General features: G+C 39.1%; 2 protein-coding genes and 1 long non-coding RNA gene across 3 annotated transcripts in view; 2 read left to right on the top strand and 1 right to left on the bottom strand.

The window, feature by feature from the left end:
• Positions 1–17443, bottom strand: part of pde6c (phosphodiesterase 6C, cGMP-specific, cone, alpha prime) — a 30483-nt gene extending 13040 nt beyond the window's left edge. The window contains exons 1-10 of the mRNA XM_034214424.1: positions 17329–17443; positions 16579–16802; positions 16353–16460; positions 15361–15516; positions 11777–11830; positions 11020–11158; positions 9705–9832; positions 9203–9396; positions 8636–8759; positions 8480–8551 (exon numbers count right to left, since the gene is read on the bottom strand). Of these exons, the coding sequence (XP_034070315.1) occupies positions 8480–8551; positions 8636–8759; positions 9203–9396; positions 9705–9832; positions 11020–11158; positions 11777–11830; positions 15361–15516; positions 16353–16460; positions 16579–16764 (1161 nt within the window). The 5' untranslated portion in view covers positions 16765–16802; positions 17329–17443. The remainder of the gene's footprint in view (positions 1–8479; positions 8552–8635; positions 8760–9202; positions 9397–9704; positions 9833–11019; positions 11159–11776; positions 11831–15360; positions 15517–16352; positions 16461–16578; positions 16803–17328) is intronic.
• rbp4 (retinol binding protein 4, plasma) lies at positions 1685–4927 on the top strand. The gene is made up of 6 exons (XM_034214426.1): positions 1685–1836; positions 2173–2275; positions 2477–2613; positions 2702–2808; positions 3799–4011; positions 4228–4927. The coding sequence occupies exons 2-6, from the start codon at positions 2174–2176 to the stop codon at positions 4245–4247; spliced, it is 579 nt and encodes a 192-aa protein (XP_034070317.1). The 5' UTR covers positions 1685–1836; position 2173; the 3' UTR covers positions 4248–4927.
• Positions 17444–17486: 43 nt separating the features above from the next.
• On the top strand, positions 17487–21793 carry LOC117545043. The gene is made up of 4 exons (XR_004568761.1): positions 17487–17527; positions 18141–18228; positions 20112–20234; positions 20325–21793. It is a non-coding gene; the product is annotated as an uncharacterized LOC117545043 (long non-coding RNA).
• Positions 21794–22008: the final 215 nt, after the last annotated feature.

Raw genomic sequence — 22008 nt, 5'->3', positions numbered from 1 at the left:
CACACTGTTTAATTAAGTAATTCCAGTTTATATAGTAAATCATATTAGGTTTGCAGACAAGAAACTCCAAATTCAGCTAAAAACACCCCTTCCCTGTTTAGCTACAGCTCTCTTTAAAAGCAGTTCATTGAGCAATAGGTTGTTTGCACAGTCCCACATGTTATAGGGGTACATCTGGGATTTAGCATTGCTTAAGTTTCACAACCTATACAAAAACAAATCAGACTCCTGCTTTAAGCATGACATTGCATCAAAGTTATTTGTGCTTTAAAGTTTTTTTTTACATTTTTTGGTTGCTTTATTTATTAAATCTACTAAAATTGTCTTACAAGATTACGTTTTACTACCTTTTAATGTTGAGATTAATAATACAAAATATAAATAAACAAATAAATCATGATTTTATTATTGAATAAGCTACCCAGCAGTAAATAACATACAGTAGTCCTTAACCAGTACTGACATCATCATTATTAGTGATGCTTACATATTAAAACATCCGTAATTATAATAAAGTGATATAATTATGTTCTAAAATGGGCCATTCTTCATTTACAACTTTAACTGAAGTACTTTTTATTCATCCAGTGCTTGTTACTTGTATTGCTACACAGTCGTTAGGCTTTTTTTTATTTAAGTAAAAGATCTGGATACTTCATCCTACGACATTTACCACTCTACCAAGATGTGAAATGCTTGCACAGGTCTGGCTTTGTAACGTAAAGTGTTTCTGGCCCAATCTTGATGTTTATTACATGTTGCCTTTGGCCAAATTCCAGCTGGTATTATTTTTTGCTGAAAATGAGTTATTGTGCTGTTTTCCACTGGCTGGGGCTTTGGTTATGCAATCTGCAGATGTTTGGCTGGGCTGTGCTCTTTTTTGTTCAAGCAAGCCCTCAGAGGACTTGAGCTCAGTGCAAAACAACAGCATCAGTGTATAAAAGGAAATACAGCCGTGTAGTTTTACCATACTTCTCTTAACTTGCTTGGAGTGTGAATGATGTACTGAGTTTAATACAACAAGTTAGAAAGCTGTCAAAAAATGGACTTTGTTTTGGGAAGACAATGTTTTAAGAAAAAAAGGGAAATAAAGATTACTTCATTATGGGAGCCATTCGCTTCAGCACACTGAGCTCTCTTGGACAAGTACACAAAAGTGTCTGTGCACATACATTTTGATCTAACTCACACATTATCCCTTCATCATCGACTGGTGTTTGAAGCTCCAGACTTGTCTCTTCTTTGCATTTATTATTTACTCTTTAAAATGGATTTGAGCCTACCATTTATACAAACACAGTGGTGGGAGTCATTAAATATCCCTTTGATAGCATAATCAAGTAAAGAGCTGATGTAATCATAAGGATGCTGCCGGGAAAAATGCGCTGGTGGAAAAAAAACTGGAGAAAAAACATGCATTAAGTGCAATCCAGTTGTTTTCGCAGAAAGGTAGGTTAAGCCCATGCATGCAACCAGTTACAATTGAATGCAGATGTGTTTGTATTCATCAGAGTGAATAAAAGTGTGTGTCTCTACAGCATTGTATGTCTTTTTCCAGATTATTCTCTTGGATTTGCTAGCAGCTGCTTTCATAAGACCAAGAAAAAAACCTCATGAAAATGTTTTGGGGTGTGGTACAGAGGGGGTGGGGGGGCAAATGTGCAGAACACACAAATCAATAGGACTGGGCCTGAAGTTATGTAAATGTTTATCCAATGGAAGGCAAGCTAGCTGTGGGGAGTGCGGGGGAAGTCATTATGCAACACTAACCAACTATATATAACGCCTTGACAGAAAACCTGAAGATTTCTGTCAGCTCTCCACTTCGATTAACAGGTAGGCACTAACAATGGACTTCTTTTTTATGTTTGAACATTTTAACCGGAAATTGAAAGACAATGGTTGAAGCTTTTGCGAAACAAATTGTTCTCACTTTTTTAAAACAACTTTGATATCTTTTTGAAGGGTTTTTTTTGTTTAAAAATGTACAAATAGTTTGTAGCACAGACAATGGAATGTATTACCCTCTACTTTACTGGAGGACTTGGCAATGTGGCTCACTCTTCTGTCTCCTCTGTCTCTGCTCCCTGCTATGCCTTTTCTCTCAAACTCTCCCCCCCGACTTATTTCCTTCTTCCTTGGTTTCTGCCTTTTTTCCTTCTTCTGAGACAGAATGCTGCACTACGCTGTGGCCCTCTGCCTCCTGGCTGTGTCCTGGGCACAGGACTGCCAGGTCTCCAGCGTCCAGGTCATGCAGAACTTCGACAAGACAAGGGTGAGTTAAAAGTCTAAAATGTTTAATGATCATTTACGTTGTCGTATTGTTCAAAGCTTTTTTTCATTAGACATGCACAGGAATGTTATTGTGTGTGAGGACAGTGTAATACTAATGACACTGTATATGGTCATTTGCCTCTTCTACTTTAATGAAAAACATAGAGTGAAGCTGACTAACACTTGGATTTCTTATTCTTAGTATACAGGGATATGGTACGCGGTTGCAAAGAAGGACCCAGAGGGTTTGTTCTTAATTGACAACATCGTGGCCGAATTTACTATCGCAGAGGATGGCTCAATGACCGCCACTGCTAAGGGCAGAGTGATCATCCTGAAGTGAGTTCTGTTCTTTGCTATAAAGGCTTAACAAGCTCCATTTTGTCTCACATATTTCGTAAAATATTCCTCTCTTTTTGACATCTAGCAACTGGGAAATGTGTGCTGACATGTTGGCCACCTTTGAGGTAACCCCTGACCCCGCTAAGTTCAGGATGAAGTACTGGGGAGCCGCCTCATACCTGCAGACTGGAAGTAAGTTGGGGGAAGTTCAAGGCACCTTATTAGCAGAGCCTTTTTTTTGTTGCCAGTTAGAGTCACTGGTTTAGAAAACTGATGATTTAATGGAATCATCAACTGCAAAACTAGATATTCTGTGACCCTTGAGAATCAATCAAAACAAGCACTTACTGGAAAGAGGTCCAAATGTCGTTAGGTGTAACATTCCATGAAGGCAAATGAATGGCATGCAATCTTTTATATCTCAAAATGACCCCAGTGCTGACTCAAAGTGTTACTAAGTAAACTTAGAGTTTCTGTATCAACTATAGTATTCCCTATATCATCTTTACTGTATCTATATAATTGCATCATCTGTTGACTTGATAATGCTGTCATGGGACGTTTATCTCCCAGCACTGTGTTTGTATAAAATGACAGAGTGCTTGATTTCTTTTTAATGACTGATTTTAAATGCCATTTTCTTAATCTCTTTCATTTTTTGTAAAGCACTTTGAATTGCCTTGTGTTGAAAAGTGCTATATATATAAACTTGCCTTGCCTTGCCTTGATTTAACTTGAAAGAGAAAAAGATCAATGTGAAAGAGAGATAATCAAAAAGCACAAAGTCTGAAGTTTCATACACACAACAATGACGATTGTGCAATGTGTGAGTTAGCTAGAGATGTTTGTGTACTTCTGTTCGTGTTCAAATCTGCTGATTATTTTTTAGATTAATCAATTTGTCTATTAAAGTCAGAAAATAGTGAAAAATGTCGAAGCTGGTTTTGCAAAGTCCAAACTGGTATCTTTACATTATTTCCAGTTTAACACAATATAAAGCAGAGAAATCTCCATACTGCAGAGAATGAAAACAGCATGTTCTGCCATTTTTGTGTCTCTATTAAAAATTGATAATCGCTAAATTTATTTTGGCCTACCATGCAAGTTGGATAAATGTTTGACAAATTGTAAAAGTATGATGATGTCAAAAATCTCAACCCTTTCTCCTTTCTCCTCACTCAGACGATGACCACTGGGTCATTGACACCGACTACGACAACTACGCCATCCACTACTCATGCAGACTGGTGGATTCTGACGGCACCTGCCTGGACGCGTACTCCTTCATTTTCTCTCGCCATCCCACCGGTCTGAGGCCGGAGGACCAGCGCAATGTGGTCCAGAAGAAGACCGACCTCTGCCTGCTGGGCAAATACAGACGCGTTTCACACACTGGTGAGTTCACCTAGATGCTCAGTTTTTTAAATAAAATGCACATATTCAGAAACCTCTTAATCAGTATTTATGCTTTACTTTCAGCAATACTATTACAGCTGTTAAGATTTATCATATTTTTAAGACATTCAAATGCTGTGTTTTGCATTTTTATATCCTTTTTTGGTTTATTTCAAAGTCTTTTGTAAGCAAAATATGTTTTTCTTCCCACTGCAGGCTTCTGTGATAGCAGCTGATCTGTTTACACAGTCTGGGACGATGTGACACCCCCTCCCCCAACCCCCTCTGATGTCTTGGACTGACTCCCACCAAAATGGTCCCTCCTCTGCTGTCTTTGTTTTTCCTAACAGAGAAAGCAGCCCATTATTCGTTTAAAATGGCAAACTATAAATACACTCACATGACCTAATTGTGAACAGAAGGGAAGGATTACTGTGGATGCTGGTTTGTTGTCACTTTATCAAAATGTCCCTATTACTACAGAAGATTATGGGCCTTTTAACATTTGACTCCTATCATCAACATCCGTCACGTGTTGCCTTAAACAGCCTTCTTAAATTGAATTTTCTTACTGTGAGTAAACGGAACATATCAGATCACTAAAAATCTACTTTTGGAGCTCTTCAGGCCATTGTGAGGAATAAGTAGGTTCTAAAGTTAAGCTGAATTATCTGCATTATTGCAAATACGCAGCTATTAGCACCGTGTCTACCACAAAACCAGATTCACAAGTCACTGGCTTGCTTTTACACTGAAGTACGTACAGTATCTTGTAGCACAAAATCAGATATTGTTAATAAACCTAAATACCTACACATTTAGTCATCTGCTCTAAAGGTCTATTAGTTTGGTTGTAACTTGATTGTATAATGTATACCTCTTGATCCAGTTTTGGGAAATAAAACTTTCAATATGTGTCGGTTCACTCAATATTTGATTGCCTTAAACAATTGTTCTGTATAATAGGATTGCAAATGATGAACTGATGTTGTTTTGCTATGGGTTCAATCAAAAATACATCAAAATGCAAGTAAATGCTTCATTTTGTGAGGGGAGTTCAAATATTAAATAAAAGCAATAGGGTGACATTTGCTTTCACAAACAGCTTCCTATAATATAAACACCTAACACAACACGTTTTTATTGGACTATTCAAATAGTTTACATAATAAGTATACATCACATGATGTCTATCTCTGTGACATAGGTTTGTTGAGTTGCCTAAAACTGTCTGATTTCTGCCTCTAAGTTTTCACATATCCAAAAAGATATGTCAACATCTGCTGGACAGACATTCATAGTTCTCTGAATATTTGAACAACAAAAGGCAATGCCTCGATGACCATTGAATAGAAAGTCGGTACAGGCATGCTTGCCTCAGGATGTAATCAATTAACATTTAATTTGCCATGATTTTGTTAAAATCAGATTTTCTTCTCCAATATATGACGTTGTGTTTATGCCTTAAGCAGCTAATGTTAGCATTCGAACTCAATGATGAACGTTATACCTGCTCGTGAGCAGTTTGGCTCAAAGTACTGCTGAAGGTTGTTTCTCTCACAGCTGATCTTTTAGCATCGTCGTATGTCTTTGCTAACAAGGCATTCAAGATATTCAAACATGTTTTCTCCATTAAAAACGTGTTAGTTTGCAGAATACGCTGACCAATAACTATAAACTAAACATCAGAATGGATTTCTTTAGCTTGATGGTAATTGGAACACACTTCTACCTAATCCTTTCAGTACAGCACGTTTCAGTGAAGGGGACAACAAAAGACGAGACTCACCAACCTGTCGCAGCCTTCACTTGAAAAGTATCTAGGTTAACTGGCACCAAAAACAGACACAGCAAGGAAAGGTTTACTAACTTAAAATAAACGTTTGGGTACATTGTCACACTGATTTCCCATCAGTTTTAAAATGTACTTCTTGTTTTAGACAATTTAGAAACTGAGCAATAGTTCACTATTTACGACACCATTAGTGCCAAAAAAACTCAACCAAAAGTACACAAAGGAATGTTGTGTTGAGTGGAGATTTCAATATTTATTGCACACTTTTATACAGTACAGTGCACAGCAAAACAACTTTGGAGCACATGATAAAAATAAAACAGAGGACTTTTAAAAACAACAAATGCAAAAGTTGGACGAATCATGCCAAGCAAAAACACAACAGTGATCTAAAAGAAGACAGCATCGAAGTGTCTGTCTGTTTTAAGTCCATCGAGTCACATTGCCAAGATGGCAGGAATAAAAGCAACTTAACCCCTTCCCTCAACCAAGAGGACCTTTACTAATCCCCTGCCTTAAATAGTTGAGTACAAGGAATTATCTCATGCAATCTCATTCCAGCCTACAGAGCTGCGGGCTTGAAAAGCGAAGGTGGAGGTTGAAATGAGCTTCACTTTAACGAGGAGGAATAGAAGGACAATCTGGCACCATGTGACCATTTAAACTCCTGTATTTATGCTCCGCTCAGCTGAGGCAAATCCCACCACATGTTGGAGGAATGTCTCAGTCATGTTTATCAGCGAAGAGAAACACTGCTATACTTTAATTAATCCTTTTTATGTCGTCCTTCATCTCAATACTGACAATGAACAATGATATTGGCTGCTTCTGGGTAATTTCTCTGTCTTCCAAACAATGCAAATACCTTCAATATACTGAGAAACACAAAAGCACCAAATGTATTGATTACTGAAACTAGGAGTGTATCAGCGGTATGTTTACAGCTGGTTTGAAAGATACTGCTATAGTCAGGTTTGTAAACGTTCATAAAATACAGTAAAGGTAAATTCATGATTAAAGAAAGCAGTCGTGAATGCGGAAAATTGTACAGAAATACATTATTATCATAAGCATTTAGTCACTTAAAAATAACCCAAGAATAAATAATTACATCAAACGCACACAAAAATACAATTCTATAAGAGCTTGTCATGAAGGAAAATACTGTACTCACGAAACGAAGCAGGAAGACCCCAGAAGTAAACATATGGAAGGAATATTATCAAATCAATCTTTGGCCTGACGGTTTTCTAACGGCAAAAACACTGGAATACATTTTTTTTAATTATCATTATCACTTATAAATAGTTTTACGGTGGTTATGTAATCTGCATTTTAAGAATGTCCCTTAATTCCCATTAATATGTTTAAAAACTGTTGAAAATGTACTTGTATATTCATAATAACCCCGTTTTACGAGCTGTTTGGACCTTAACCCACTTAGATAAAATCACCATTTGAATATCACTTGGAGTCAACATGCTTAATCAAATCCTCCAATTGACCTATCCATGCTGCATCATTCTCACAACAGCGGCAGTATTTCAATCTAATCATCTTGCATGAGACAATTTAGCTATTTCATCTGCATTTAGAAGTTCACACAAATAATGGATTGGCAACCATGTAAACAACCTACATATATTTTTCGTTTTTGCTAGGAGTAATGTGTTTAGAGCTTCAGTGGTGTATGACTTGTGACCCATTATAAAAAGGAGGCAATGTATTCTTGCCCCCCACTGACTCAGACTGCATATCGACACTACCAGGTTAACCAAATGGTGATTTTCTTCCTTTTTTGTCTGACAACATTAAAGAAGCCTGAAGAAATAAATTGGTTGTGTTGTGAGGGTAGCTTTGCTGTCTTGCTGCCCCTCTTAAGGGAAGGAACCAATCACCAATCTAGACTATGTATTAATTCAGGCAAGGCAGTAGTCTATGTGCGCCAGGAGCTCCCTGTGGCGGCTGGTGGGATAGGAGGCCCGGCACTTGGGGCACTCCAGGAAACTCTCATCCAGGAGGTTGGGGACTTTGGACGGAGACGTAGGTCCGGCAGAGTCGTGGATGGTCAGGTGATCAAACTCAAAATTGTTGTAGGAGCTGGGCTCCGAGAAACGGGAGCTTGGCGGTTTCTGAAACACAAAACATAATAATTCCGCATTTGGAAAGTCAGTTAAAACGTGTAAATTCAACTTTCAGAAGTGCAGATCTGACCTTTAAAAGCTTTGTAATGTTTATGAAATGTGTACACCCAACATCTGTGCTTTACCTTTTCGGGATTTTGAACATGAACCTATAAAAGCCAAAACAATATACATGGGGTCATGATGTCTAGTAACACTTACAACAGTCTCCAGTTTAGTGATCTGATCGCGGGCCTTGCGGAGCTCCTTCAGCACCTTGTGTAACTGGTGCTGCATGCTCTGACGATCAACCTTCTCATTCTCAGAGTCCTTGGCAGAGAGCTGGATCTAAGGAGGGGTAGAAATGCGTGAAGAGGAGCCAAGAATTCCAAGAGATATCAGTATAGATATCACTACTTTAACAGATGAGAGTCACTCACACAACAGTTACTACTTTCATTACTAATGAACACTCAATTTGTGCAACTGGGAATTGCTGGTTTTCACCCATTTGATACAGATTTGAGCCATTTCTCTTAAAATCATGTACCTGTTGCTCTAACGCTGCGATTCTCCTCTGTTCTTCATTTTGGCTCAGCAGAGATTTCTGCAGCATATTCACCTGTGGAAGCCAAATAAACACTTGAGTAAAACACAACATTTAAATCCCTTTCCATTCAAATTAACATTGGATTTTGAGGGTTACCTGCAGCAGAAGTTCAGCAGATCTCTTCCTCTCCTCCTCCAGTCTCGTGTCCATACTCTCCAGTTCCATCCTCATCCTGTCTGAGCGCTCAGACAACACCTGTCTCTCCTCGCTCACTGCATGTCTGTGTTTATGTATCCCACATGAATATTAAGAATAACTTAAATAGCACTTAAAATGTGTGTTGCACCGTTGGAGGAGTCTGTGATCTAATATTTCCATTGACATATCTACACTGTAGCTATGTACAAATGACAATAAAAGCCTTGAATCCTTGAAAAATAGTTCTAGTTTGAAACCCATATACTGCTGTTATTGTCGGCACATTAAGAAAGTGTTCTTCAGCTTATCCACTCTGTATTTGTCAACCTATCATACGAGTCAGGAAAACACTTCAATCTTTTTTTGGCTTGAGTTGTGGACCAACTGAGAATTTAAGAAAAGGTTAATACCCTGGATTTTTGGCCTTTTCTTATCATGAGCCTATGAAGTTTTTCCGCGCCAGATGTGACGTTTGGAGATAAACTGTGGCTGATTCGATTTCTACAACAAAAGAAGACTTCTGACCTGCTGCTGTGCCGCTCCGCCTGCAGCTGCATCTTTACGTCCTGCGACTCTTTGCTCTTCTCTTCGTACCTCCTCAGAAACGACGATAGCTCGCTGCTCTTGTCCTCGTACCTCCTCTGCAGCGCCGCCATCTCCTCCTGCAGCCGGCTGACCTGCTCCTTCTGAGACCGCAGCTCCGCCTGAGCTTTCAACGTCTGCAAATACACATTTCAAAACTGTTTATACTTCTGTTGAGTTCTTCAATTCTAAAAATGCCTGAATCCGAGGACTGTAGAAATGTAATTGGGTTAGTGAAGTTGCATGCCGATGATGTACTAATCCAAACTTTTTAACAGAGGGAATGTGAATAAATGTGTACAAAGGAGACTGCGAGGTGTCTTAGTAATGTGAGCAGCAGAAGCCAGAAAAAGCTGGTATATGAGAATTAGACAGAAAATGGAATCCTGTTAATAGGAATATAACAAAATAAGCAAAACAGTACATGACATTTTGTAGCATTTACCTGTTCCCTCTGCACACTGAGCTCCTCCTGGCCTCTGGCAGCCTGATCTTTTTGCCTCTCCAGGTTGTTCTGCACCCCCAAAAGCTGCTGCTCATAGTGCCGCTTCAGCTCAGCGTCCTTCTCTGGAACTGCTAAATTGGCAGGAGTAGAGATAAGAAGTGTGAGTAAACAACCCACTAATCTGAGAAGATGTTTGGTATTAAGCATTGTCTATGTGAAAGGTTTACAGAAGGTTTGAGAATTTAATTGCCTCATCAGTGCTGCTGTTGTTGCTAATATTTTAAATTCCAGTAATTACCAATCTAATCTTTTTTCATCTGGTTTCCCCGCCCGAAGTCTTTAATGTTGGCCTATAAAATAATATCTGAAACTGCATATCCCCATTTTCATTTCCCGCACCGTATGCATCAAAGCGCTCGTTAGGTTCATATTCATTTTTTTAAAGGTCCCATGTCATGCTTTTCCGGTTAGTACCCGTCCCCTTGTGTGTTATGAAGGTTTTTATGCATGTAAACGGTGTGCAGAGTCAAAACCCTCAAAGTACACCCTGTAGCGAGTAAAACTCTAACACAGAAAATACCTCCCCAAAACGCCTCGTTGGAGAAACGTCACTGTCCATTGATTCTTCCGGGTAACTCATGATGTCATGCGTTACCCGGAACCAAATGGACCAATCCGTGGAGCCGTTACGTTACGTCCGCGGAGCCGTTACGTTAAGCCCCCGCTGATTGGTCCAAATTGACCAATCCACGGACTTCCTCACACACACTGGCAGCTCTGCTGATTTCTCCTCCCTGGCTGCAGGCTGATAACAGACAGTTGGGATCGCGGCGAAATTCTCTCTGCAGACCCATTCTCACAGCGTTTATCAACCCTTTTCTTACTCAATATCAAGCCACACTTATTGGTTTTACTTCGGCTGTGACTTTGTGTGTGCTCAGGGTGAGTTTGGCTGTGTTTCGCTGTGTATCGCTAAACAAGGAAATCACACCTCCACGGAGCTCAGCGCGATTCACAACGTCCCGACTGGTCCCGACCAATCGGAGCACACTGGGCTCACAGGGAGGGGGGGGGCAAGAGCTGCAACGAGCCGTTTAGTGGAGAGAGTGAATACACATACTTTACAGAGATGCTGTATGAGGAACCAATGTGAGTTTGGAAAATTGCACAGTATAAATCTATTCTAGTAGACCTCAACAATGGAATTATGATCAGTGGAAATGGCCATGACATGGGACCTTTAACATTACATCTGTAGTCACTAAAATGGAGGTTGTGGTAGAAAGCTAATTCAAATCCCCCCTTTCTTCCTCACCATCTGACGAGGCCTCTTGTCTGATTGGCTGCTGCTTGGCCAGCTGCTGCTCCAGCTCCAGCGTGCGGGCGAGGACCGACTGGACGTAGCCTTCTCTCTGCGCGTCGTACGCCAGCCACTGCTGGTTCTTCTCAAGAGCCTGGGGGTGAAATGCACAACCAAGACACGTTCTTACTATGTTCTGTATATTTAAAGATTTGACCGATCCAATTCAAAGCCACCACTGTAATACATGTGTAAATGACAGTGAGAGTTGGTTCTAATCAACACTGCTACGTGGCCTAAAATATTCTAAATGTTTATTTCAAGATTCAAAAAGGTTTTATTGTCATATGCACAAAGCTACTGTAGAAATGGCAATGAAATTATTCTGACCTGAGCTCCTCCAACAATGCAACATATATAATAAAATACAAAATAAAAAGTAGTGGAAAAAGTCTATATACATGTAAATAGAATATGATGTGTTCAAGAACAGAATATGAAAAAAAATCTATCCAATAGCTCAGTGTCTTTATGTATTGAAAGACATTACAATGGTTCCTAGACATTTAATGATGAATTTTAAAGCATTATTTCACTGTCCATGAACAAGGTGTAATGAAAAGACATGTTTCAAATATATTGCAGAATTATACGATATTTCAGATATAAAGCTTTGGTACAAAGGCAATTTTCCAATATTAAGAACGTGCGTACTAAAATAGAGGAAAAAGTCATATACAAACAAACTTAGTTAATCATCGAATGGACTTACGTCTCTCAGTTGATCTTGAACCAAAGCCAAGTCTGCAGGAGGCACCTGTCCATTCTGTAGAGAGAAAAACAATCACATAAAACCCTATGCCTGAAAAACACAGTAGTGGCTTCAACAAAAGAAATGAATACAAGGCACTGCTGTCTGGCACTTTGTCGTTTGTTATTCTGGTCGTGTTGCTGTTGTGGAGGTGGCTCTCAGAGGGATCTAAGTTTAAGTAAAATTACAGACAGCACTGATGGCCTCTGCGCCGATATTCCACAAGTACTATGTACTTATGTGTATTGTGTGCAAACAAAATCATTATAGACAGTAAAAACGGTAGGTTTACCACAAGCTTAAAATCCCTCCTAGCTGGTTTGAATTATGCATTGTCTTTCAACAAAGCATTTAAGCAAGTGATCAATCTATGCAATCCTTGGCCTCATATCCCAAGGCACCAACGTAAAGCCAGTTCCTCGACATCCATCCCTAGAAAGCTAGAAAAATGATTCCCTAGAAATAATTCTGTGACCTTTCCCTAAGTCTTTATGTCTGATCCCAGTCAACATTTAAGCTGGAGCAAGCCCTTTACAACAGGAGGCATCATCTCTATGAGCCCTCATACTTCCAGACAAGCATCGTGAGCTCGTCAACTTTTTCCAGATGGATTTCAAACTCATATCCCTCGTCTCATAGGTTAAGCATACAATTAGCTTATGTAAAACCTGAGAAGGGAGGAAGGAGGAAGGGTTGGGTCAGGGTCTGCCGGTCAGATTATGTCAAGTAATGCTGAAGAAGCTAAGCCGGGGGGTCAGAAAGATCCTGGAGCATTATTAAGAAGACATCCATTTATATACATAACACGCTGCCTTTTAATACTTTTCAACCTTGAGACTAAAAGTGCGGACCATGTGAGAACATTTAGATTCAAAGAAGGTATTTTCCAGCACTGTTGTGACCTTTGGGTGGAAAAACAAAAGCAAGAAGGGAAAATAACTGCATATTTTTCTTGTTAAAATCTCCTCTTTTCTTTCTTTCTTCACATCCTCCCACTCTTATAGACACATTTTAAACAATACTGTAACAACAGGAACTATATTAGTTGGTTTTGATTGTTAATAAATATGAATGATGAATGGGCTTAGTAGTTGGCTTTTACCATGAAGGGTTTAACTGATTTCGTAGGATGTGGAGCACAGGGTAATAATAAGAGCTCTTAATGCATTTTGAGGTTTAATTAAAATAGGGACATTATGCAGAAGCACCACTCTTAGAAAAACTGGGTCAAAAATCATGATATTTAGCTTAGTTTAAATAAATTCCAAGTTGTTTTGACTCTGATCCCTGAGTACTCAGCCACCCGACTTCCTGAATTATTGCGATTAAGCTTCCTTTTGCTGTAAAGAAGCAAAGTAGAACACAGAGGATGGCTCTGTGAGAGTGTAGTGAAGGCCCGCTGTGCTCAAAGCATCAAAGGGCTGAAGAGGAATCACAGCTGCTTTTTAAATGGAAGGAAATCCTATAATTGTGTGGCAACCACTGGTATATTAAATAATCCTTCTCTTTCACTACAATGTGTTATTGTACGGGTATGGATGGCTGAGAAGGACAACCATGGACTGACATGTGTATTTATATTCACAATATTTCCTTTTTGGTCTTCTATTATCAGAGCTTTATCTTTCATTACGGATATTCTCCGGAGAGAATAATAAATTATCATTACACCTGGGTAAAACAGAGTCCATTCTCTTCGGTTCGAAACATAATCTCAGCAAATCCGACGACTTCTCAGTTGCAGTGGGCGACATTATTGTCACAAGTAAGAAGGAAATTACATACCTAGGATCTATTCTTGAGGCAAACCTCTCCTGTGACAAAATGGCATCCAATGTAATAAAAAAAGTCAATCAAAGAACTAGATTCCTATACCGGATCTCCTCTCTGGTAAACAAGAACACCCTGAAAACTCTGGCAGGAGCACTCATTCAAGGGTACTATGACTATGCTTGCACGTCATGGTACCATAGCACCTCCAAGGCGCTAAAAATAAAACTTCAAACATCGCAAAATAAACTGGTCAGACTACTGCTTGACCTTTCATCTAGAACCCACCTCACCTCTGCCCACTTTGACAACCTAGGATGGCTTAGAGTAGACGACAGAGTACAGCTACTTGCAATGGGCCTGGTCTACAAGATCCACTACACCTCTATGGTACCCATGTACATGTCAAAATTCTTCCCAAAGGTCAAGGAATACCATGATCATAACACCAGAGGGAGCTCCACAAATCATGTGAAACCCAGATTTGTCACAAAAAAGGGGGAATACACGTTTCGCAATTATGCCACATCAAGGTGGAACGCTCTTCCCACAACTGTAAAGGAAAGTAAAACTATACTTACCTTCAAAACCTCTCTTAAAGAGCACCTTCGGGGGAGAGCATTGCAAAACTGGCCCCGGTAATGGTACAAATCTCAACCTGTCGTACAATGGACAGCTTCCCCCCCCCCCCCCCCCCATCTATGTATACTCGCATTTTAGACTCTGTTACTAACTGTATATCTGTAGACTTGGTATGTCTTAAATGTCTGGTTAGGATGTATTAGAACGAAATCTAAAATGAAAATTGTAAACAAGCCATCTGTATGTAAAAAACCACCTGTATGTAAATTGTAAATAAGCCATCTGTATGTCAAATATGTCTTAAATGACATGATGAATTGGAAATGGGGGACCCTGATGTAAACAAGACGAAAGTCTTTCTCTGGTCTGCATCCCCTTAACAATTGTATGTTTTGAGCTGTACTGTACTGTACCCAATATACAAGCTGTTAATACACTTTTCAATCAATCAATCAATCAAGGTAAAGACAGCAGCTGAGGAAAACAATGAAAGGTCACACAGTGCCACCTAGTGGACGGGGATATAACTGCATTTGCATTTCAAAATAAACGACCCCTGATGCAGTAGTCACTGAAGAATTATATAACAATAACATTAAATTACACAAATCTAAGGTGCACTAGCTACTGATCAAAATAGATGTCATGTGTATTAAGAATTCTGAACAGAGGCAAACAAATACCACAACGATTATGATCAACTTATATATTTATTTGTTCCTTTGAAAACCGATTTCTGTTCTGACACTTGCTCGAGCTAATGTTAATTAATCACTAAAATGTTTATTGTCATGTGAAAAAAAGTAATGTGAAAACAATATCTCTGCTGCATTTACACTGTAGATAAGAAGGGGGGGGGGGGGTGTTAAGATTATTTGGGAATTGGAGGCACAGGACAGAGTTGTACGTTTGTCCAATTCTTTTTTTACTGTTTTTTAATAAATCCATAGGGTAATTTTCAATAACTTAAGTTACTGAATAAGGACTTTTTAATTAGCAACCCTAATAACCCCATTAACTCTATTCATGACCTGTACCAGTAAAAAGTAGCCAGACAGCTACATTTTAAATACAACTCTATGATTAGGAAGGTACACTACCCCAATAAGATAATTGCTTATGTGGCACTGACAACCTTCCTAACTAATGAGAACATCTAGACAGGTATAGGGTCAATTAGGTGGTCAACCTACCGTCGCCTGTGTTTCCAGGGACTGGCAGCGGGCAGAAACGGTGGTCAGCTGGTTTTTCAGGTTCCCCGTCTCCTGTGACAAACTGTGGAACATCATGTCTCTCTGATCAGCCTCCTTCCTCCGCTGCTCCAGCTGGGCCTGCAGGGATGCCACAACCTGAAATACACAACAATGTGAATAAACAACACCTCGACTAGTCTACACATCAACCTGTTATTTCTTTGTTTATGCAGGTACATATTTGCATTTACCAAATCAATTATCTGCGTCACACAAATGGCATTACATGGCTGGCACTCTGCTGGTATTGGCCACTGAGCAGGTTTTAGCACTTTTGTTGAGAAAGAAGCAAATGTGATTTAATTGAATAAAACATTCAAAAATATGTGGTATAAACAGCAGCTCATAATCCATTTACCAGCATGCAATTTCCAAGTTTTAGCCTGAATCGCCTCGCAGGTAGCCTAAATTAATAAATGATTTCTTCAACAATAGAAAGAGATTTCACAATGATTAGCATCAATGTATCCGGCTGCGTCATGAACACAGAGGCATAACAGTGGGAGAAAGCTGGTTTATAAATATCAAGTGAACAGCATATGTTAGTATGCATCTTTTGCTGGCTGTCTAAACGTCGCTTAGTTGAGCTGCTGTCAGATATGGGATTGAAGCTATTTCCCCCCCAACTGTGTTTTATGACAGCTCAGTGGGAGCATGATATTTTTTTTCCTGACAGTTGTCAGCTGCCAGCAATACATACACCAGCAATACATATACCAGCAATACAATGCCGAAAGTGCAGCACATCTTTACCACTTGGGGAGCAGTCTCAAAGACACAGCTCTAGGTATATCTCTTCAACATTGGCAGAATTACTCAGCATTTCCAAATCAGTCTTTCTGTGAGTCCATGCTTTCAGATGTATAGATATACTGATACATTGGGTTTGTGTAACCCTACATTTGTGCAGAAGACGAGTCATGTGTACATACTTCTCCTCCTTTAGCTGACAGCTGCCGTCTCATTGTGTCTAGATCCTGCTCTTTAACAAGCAACTGCTGATTGTTTCTCTCTCGCAGCGTCTCAAGGGACAGGATCCTCTGGAATGACATGAAGGAAATGTAAACATTAAAATACAAAACAAGGGAAACAGATAGACATGAAGAGATTCCTGAATTTAAATCCCTCAATACACCTTACAAATACACATGTATTTACCTCCAGCAGCTTGCTTTTGTCTGAGTCAGGGGGTTTGATGTGTCGTTTGGCCAGTTCATCAATCTTTCTCCTGAGGTGAGCGTTCTCCTTCCTGACTTTCTCCAGCTCTGCCTCAGCCTTGGAAGCAGAGCTGCTGGATTTGAAGCCCAACCTGGTGACGATGGTCTCTTTGGCTCCTTTAGACATGGCTTCTTTGTTAGGTGGTAAGGAAGTTACCTGGACTTCTAAAAAGGAAAAAATACATTTTACAGACTGAAGTAAAATGCACCGGATGTATTATATTGCCTGAAATCATTTGGATAACAAATAATACAACTGAATGGAAACACCCTTGTAAAATATCCCAAATTAACTGACAGAGTGTATATTAAACTTTATCAATGATATTAAAGTATACAGATCAGTAGTGTAAATTGGGAGAAAAATAAACATATTTGTCACTAAATCATAGTTGGAGTCTTTCAAGTAAATAGACGTTGGTTTTTACATTCATTTACAAGCACATTTCACCAACATGTATCCCCTTTTATGGACATTAATGTATATTTAAATTAAACATCAATAACACAGATTACTCGACAATGAAACTGACAGTGCCTGAACGTAACACACATCCTCGCACCTGTCTTTAGTTGAAAGCTTTTAATAAACTATCGTTACATCGTTTTAATTTCACGCTGTGTATTTGATAACAAACACATTAAAGCCAACATTACTGGCGGTGAGTAATACATGAGAAAATACACTTACATATGAAGCGAAGTGAAGATATCCAGTAAAACTAGTCAGTAACAACAAGACCGTTTTCTAACCAAACGTTTTCGTTTCCTGAAGTTTGAATTGCAGCGCGCTGACGTCATATCCGTGATGCGCAGTGGGGTGCGTTTGTTTACGTAAACCTGAGTGTCCCGAAATACGACTGGTGGGCGGAACGGTGTGAAAAACACAGGTATGAAGACTGCCATCATTCAATATTTTTCTCTTTACTTACATTATCGTTTTCAAATTACGTGAGAAGTCAGCCTTTTATTTTCTTCTTGTCTTCAACGACTGACGTATCTGTTAAACCGGACTGCACGTTGCACTTAATGAAGCGAACCCACGGAGAGAGCCCACCCAAACTTGTTCTTCGTGTTCTTTAGTCGGCACCATGGTCGGCACTGAGAAACCTTTCAGTGACACACATCATAATGAAGCATATTTTTATAGAAATGTTTTTGCCAGAAAACCGCTTCAAATTAAGTGCATTTCCTGCATAGTGTTTGATAATACCCATTGGCTAAAATACTGTAGCATTATACTCCCATTCATTATCAAGGAGCATCTTAAGAGATTGTTGATGGCGCTATGTGTTCCCAGCATTGCAACTTCAAATTCACTGAATTATCATATATTTCTGAACTCTAGCTCTGTTTTAATAGTGGCACACGATGTGAAAGTGTGTACAGTAAGCACAAACAGTTTCGAGTAGGAATGTGATGTTCATACTTGCTGTGTGTGTGTGTGTGTGTGTGTGTGTGTGTGTGTGTGTGTGTGTGTGTGTGTGGCCTACATTCCTCCAGGTGTGTCAGGCACAAAAACACAGGTGAAGAGAGACAGGAAAGAGCATTGAAGCTGTGGGGAAGGACAAAGCATTGAAGCTGTGGCTTTGTAAGACAAAGACACCTAATTATGATCAATTGTGATGTGTTAATACTTTTCATTTAAACATTAATAAGGTATGGGAGTATCATTAATACACTTGACCTTAATGTTCTCATTAACGCATTCTCCAAGTTCCACACAGCCTACATGTTAAGTATTTATAAGCATTTCAGGTGGTATTTTGCGGGTTTGATATTTCTTCCTTTAATAGCTTTGCCAAATGACATGTTTACCTTGACCCTTGACCTTCAATATTTCACAACAGCGTAATGATTAATTAAAGCTCAGTGTGTATGCCTTCATCAGAGCAAACAGAGGCAATGGTTCAAAGTAATTATACAATAACAACAACATTAAATAATCCGACTTGCCACCAGGCATTTTTTATGTTTTATAACATTTGTTTTCTTGTGGCATGTAATTCTTAGATCTGAGCATAAGCCAAATAAATCAGTAACAATAACCAATAGGATATCTTACAGTAACAGTCAATTCCTTAAACCTATTGCATTCAGCTAATACATTTACACAAATAAATCTCTATCAAATGTAATGATACAAAATGTATTAATGTAAGAAAAAGTAATAACATAATTCATCTTCTTACTTTATGGTTTTTCTTTGCAAAGCAGTCAACCCTGATTGCCATTTGTCTATATCTATATTTCTGCCTAGAAAATGTGTTTTTTTTTCAACATTTCACGACAGGTGATATTGAGCTTTTCTACTTTAGTGCACTTTCTGTTCTGTGTTCAAAATGTGTAGATGTCGCCTTGTTTTTCCCACTTACAGTATGAGTACACTATGTTCAGCCACAGGGGCTTTTAAGCATATAAATAAGTCCGCAAGTTTCACAAGTAATGCATTTCCAGCCAAATGCAAGTCCCGAATACAATACTTCTGTTCATTTAGGCTGAAAAAAACATTTCACTGCTGTGAACGGACTCGATGATCTCTGTAAATCTGTTAAAACAAAAAATCAACAACCTTTATGTTTTTCGTGTATGCAAGTAAAGGGTTGGTATTATAAACTATCATCCTTGCTTTCATTAGACGGTAACATTTGGCAGTGTTTCAATTCCATGAACTTGATTTGAGGTAAAACCAACAAATAAATATACATGAAGAATATTAGGGACATATTATTTATACCTTTTCACTGGCTGAAGTGGCAATTTATTTTACTTTTTGAAAAATTGTTTATACGTTCTTCTAGCCTCAAAACCGTTAACAGAGGAACACGTTCATTTTAATCTGTAATACTGGCAGCAAGTCAGACCTTTCGTAAAATGCTTCAGATGAAAAACGTCTGTTCCTCTCAGTGGCCTTGGTGTAAATAGGGGCTGACAACTGTGAATTGTAAGTACCGTAATAGCCAAGTATTGTTGCATTCACAACGTTCCTTCATATTAAAAATAAAGGTATAGGCTCGAGTTGCTCGGATACACCTTGAATTCTTCGGTTTCCTACTGTATAGTAGGGGGTCAACGTTGTACAGTACACACATAATGATTTTCAAAATACAAAGAAGGTAATTGCACAACTGCGACAAATTGAAGGCGAAGCATAACAAAGAAGTAGAAAAAATGTCTGGTCAATATAGTTTTGTTTAATGGAATGGCAATATCTACAGGCTCCGACGCTGTTTTATAATTGCATCTGATTGTGTGGTTGCCCAATCTGTATGTTATAATTGCACACCTCTACACACAACTATTCATAAAGGTCAACATTGTCTTTGTTTCCAGTGGTTATATTCTAGTCTACTGATCTATCTAGCAGTAACTCTAAGCTGAGGAAAAATAACAGCATGAATCTGTATGAAGCCAGAAATGGGCTGCTTGGTCAAAGGGCACCCCGCGATGCATTTTGTTTTTGTACCTTCAAAGCTATAGGTAACCTCTCTGGAGAGAAGCAGAGAGATGGAGACATATACCTCGAATGGAGCCCCAAAGCTCCGGAGCAACTCTCGCATGCTAATTGAAGAATTCAGGGAGACAACAGCATGACAAGTAACATGTCAACTAATAATAAGGTATGAAAGCTGTATCGACTACAGCATCAAGTACGTTCTTTTCATTTCACCGTTCTGTGATTCACAGAGCTGCCTCGGCCTGGCCCCCGGGTGTCTCACCAGGGGCAGTGAGGGGCTTGGCTCATGGATCAGTCCCCCGGTGAGCCATGTCCGCATCATCATCAGAGCACGAGTGGCTCCAGCACTCTGCAGCAGACCTCATGCTGGCCTGCAAAACCGACTGGCCTGGCTATATCGCCTGAAGCTGGATCACTGGGAGCCCTGTGAGAGGCACACTTCTGTACAATGCATAAGCCAAATCACCTTGATCAGATCAGAGATCAGATAAAGCTTTAATGAAATGGGGCTGCAGTGAGTAAACAGTGGCAATAGGGATGGTTTCTACATTTGTTGTAGGTGTTAATGTGTCAGTGTAAACAGGCCGGGCACAATGTCTCCCGGCCTCATAAGCTGGGATAGGTTGATGCCCCCTGTGCCCCTGAGAAGCATTAAGCTAAGTATCAGAAAAATGAGTATTCTCTGACAAACAACTTGGAAATATTAAACAGAGAAAAACAGAGATTTCAGCAAAAACAGTGTGTGCAAACCTGCAGCATGTACAACAGCTATCATAGCAGCAAAACATCCTAAAACAAAGTGTGATTCATGATCTGTTAATAATTCATTGTGAACTATTACAATTTTTAAGATGTCTACAAACACTTTGAAGGGGCACATCAGCTAGCGCTCACCACTAATACACAGCGACAACATCTTCGGTGTGTCTGAGCAAAAAACTAAATCATGTTTTTTTTTACGCTTAAACGAATAAAAGAGTGTGAGGGCACAGGGCTAGTGTTGTGGAAATAAAGACTTCACTGACTCTATTGACTGTGAAATCAACTGTGAACGACTATGACAAAAGTTCATTTTGCCACCCACAGATCAGTCTGCCACCCCATACTAGAAAAGCATGTCACATTTTGAGGATGCACAATTCCATTAAATTGCCAACTTTGCCTGTCTGCACCACTGAGCATCCTTAACATCTCTCAATATTTTGTTTGTTTTCCAGCTTGACCGGGCTCATATTTAGTAGTTCTTTCTGACAGGCATCTTACATACAGGCTGATTATCATTGCATGAAATAACAATAGATAGTTGCCACTATTTTATCTTTAGCAATCCATAAAGGTCATTAAAACCTGTTTCTAGATTCTACATGCAAACCAAGTTTTATGCAATAGATTAAAAAAGCTGAATGAAAATGGAAAACTGTTAAATTATACGGCCTAAAAGGGACAATTAGCTAAGCTTTTGCCTAATGTACAATGCAAAGACTATTCTGTCAGATCTAGTTTGTTTTAAGCTGCAGACTGAACGCATGAAGCCAAGCATAAACACTGCAACAAATAAAATATCATAATATTATAATATGCTGTTTATTTTACACAATTTTCCATCTGCCATTTCAGATTGGTTGCACACGTTTTGTCCATTTATTCCTGTCTGGAAATTACAACATGTTGTGGAAATCTACAATAAAGTAAAAATGAACAAAAAGTTTTATATATTTATTAAAGAAGAGAAAATAATAAACCAAATGCACCTCAGAAAAAGTCTGCAGTAAAATGAACACTTGGCCCAAGGTCGACACACATTGTATAGAGAGAAACAGAAAGGAACACTTTGTGATTTTTGGAAAAACCGGCCAGGAGCATTTTCCCTGAAGCGATAATATAAATGTTACATGGTTGTTTGGTGAGAGCTAG

The sequence above is a fragment of the Gymnodraco acuticeps genome, unplaced genomic scaffold (assembly GCF_902827175.1).
Source record: "Gymnodraco acuticeps unplaced genomic scaffold, fGymAcu1.1, whole genome shotgun sequence".
NCBI classification, from domain to species: Eukaryota; Metazoa; Chordata; class Actinopteri; order Perciformes; family Bathydraconidae; genus Gymnodraco; species Gymnodraco acuticeps.
The sequence above is the reverse complement of the archived record's forward strand: the minus strand, read 5'-3'. Positions and strand labels throughout refer to the sequence as shown.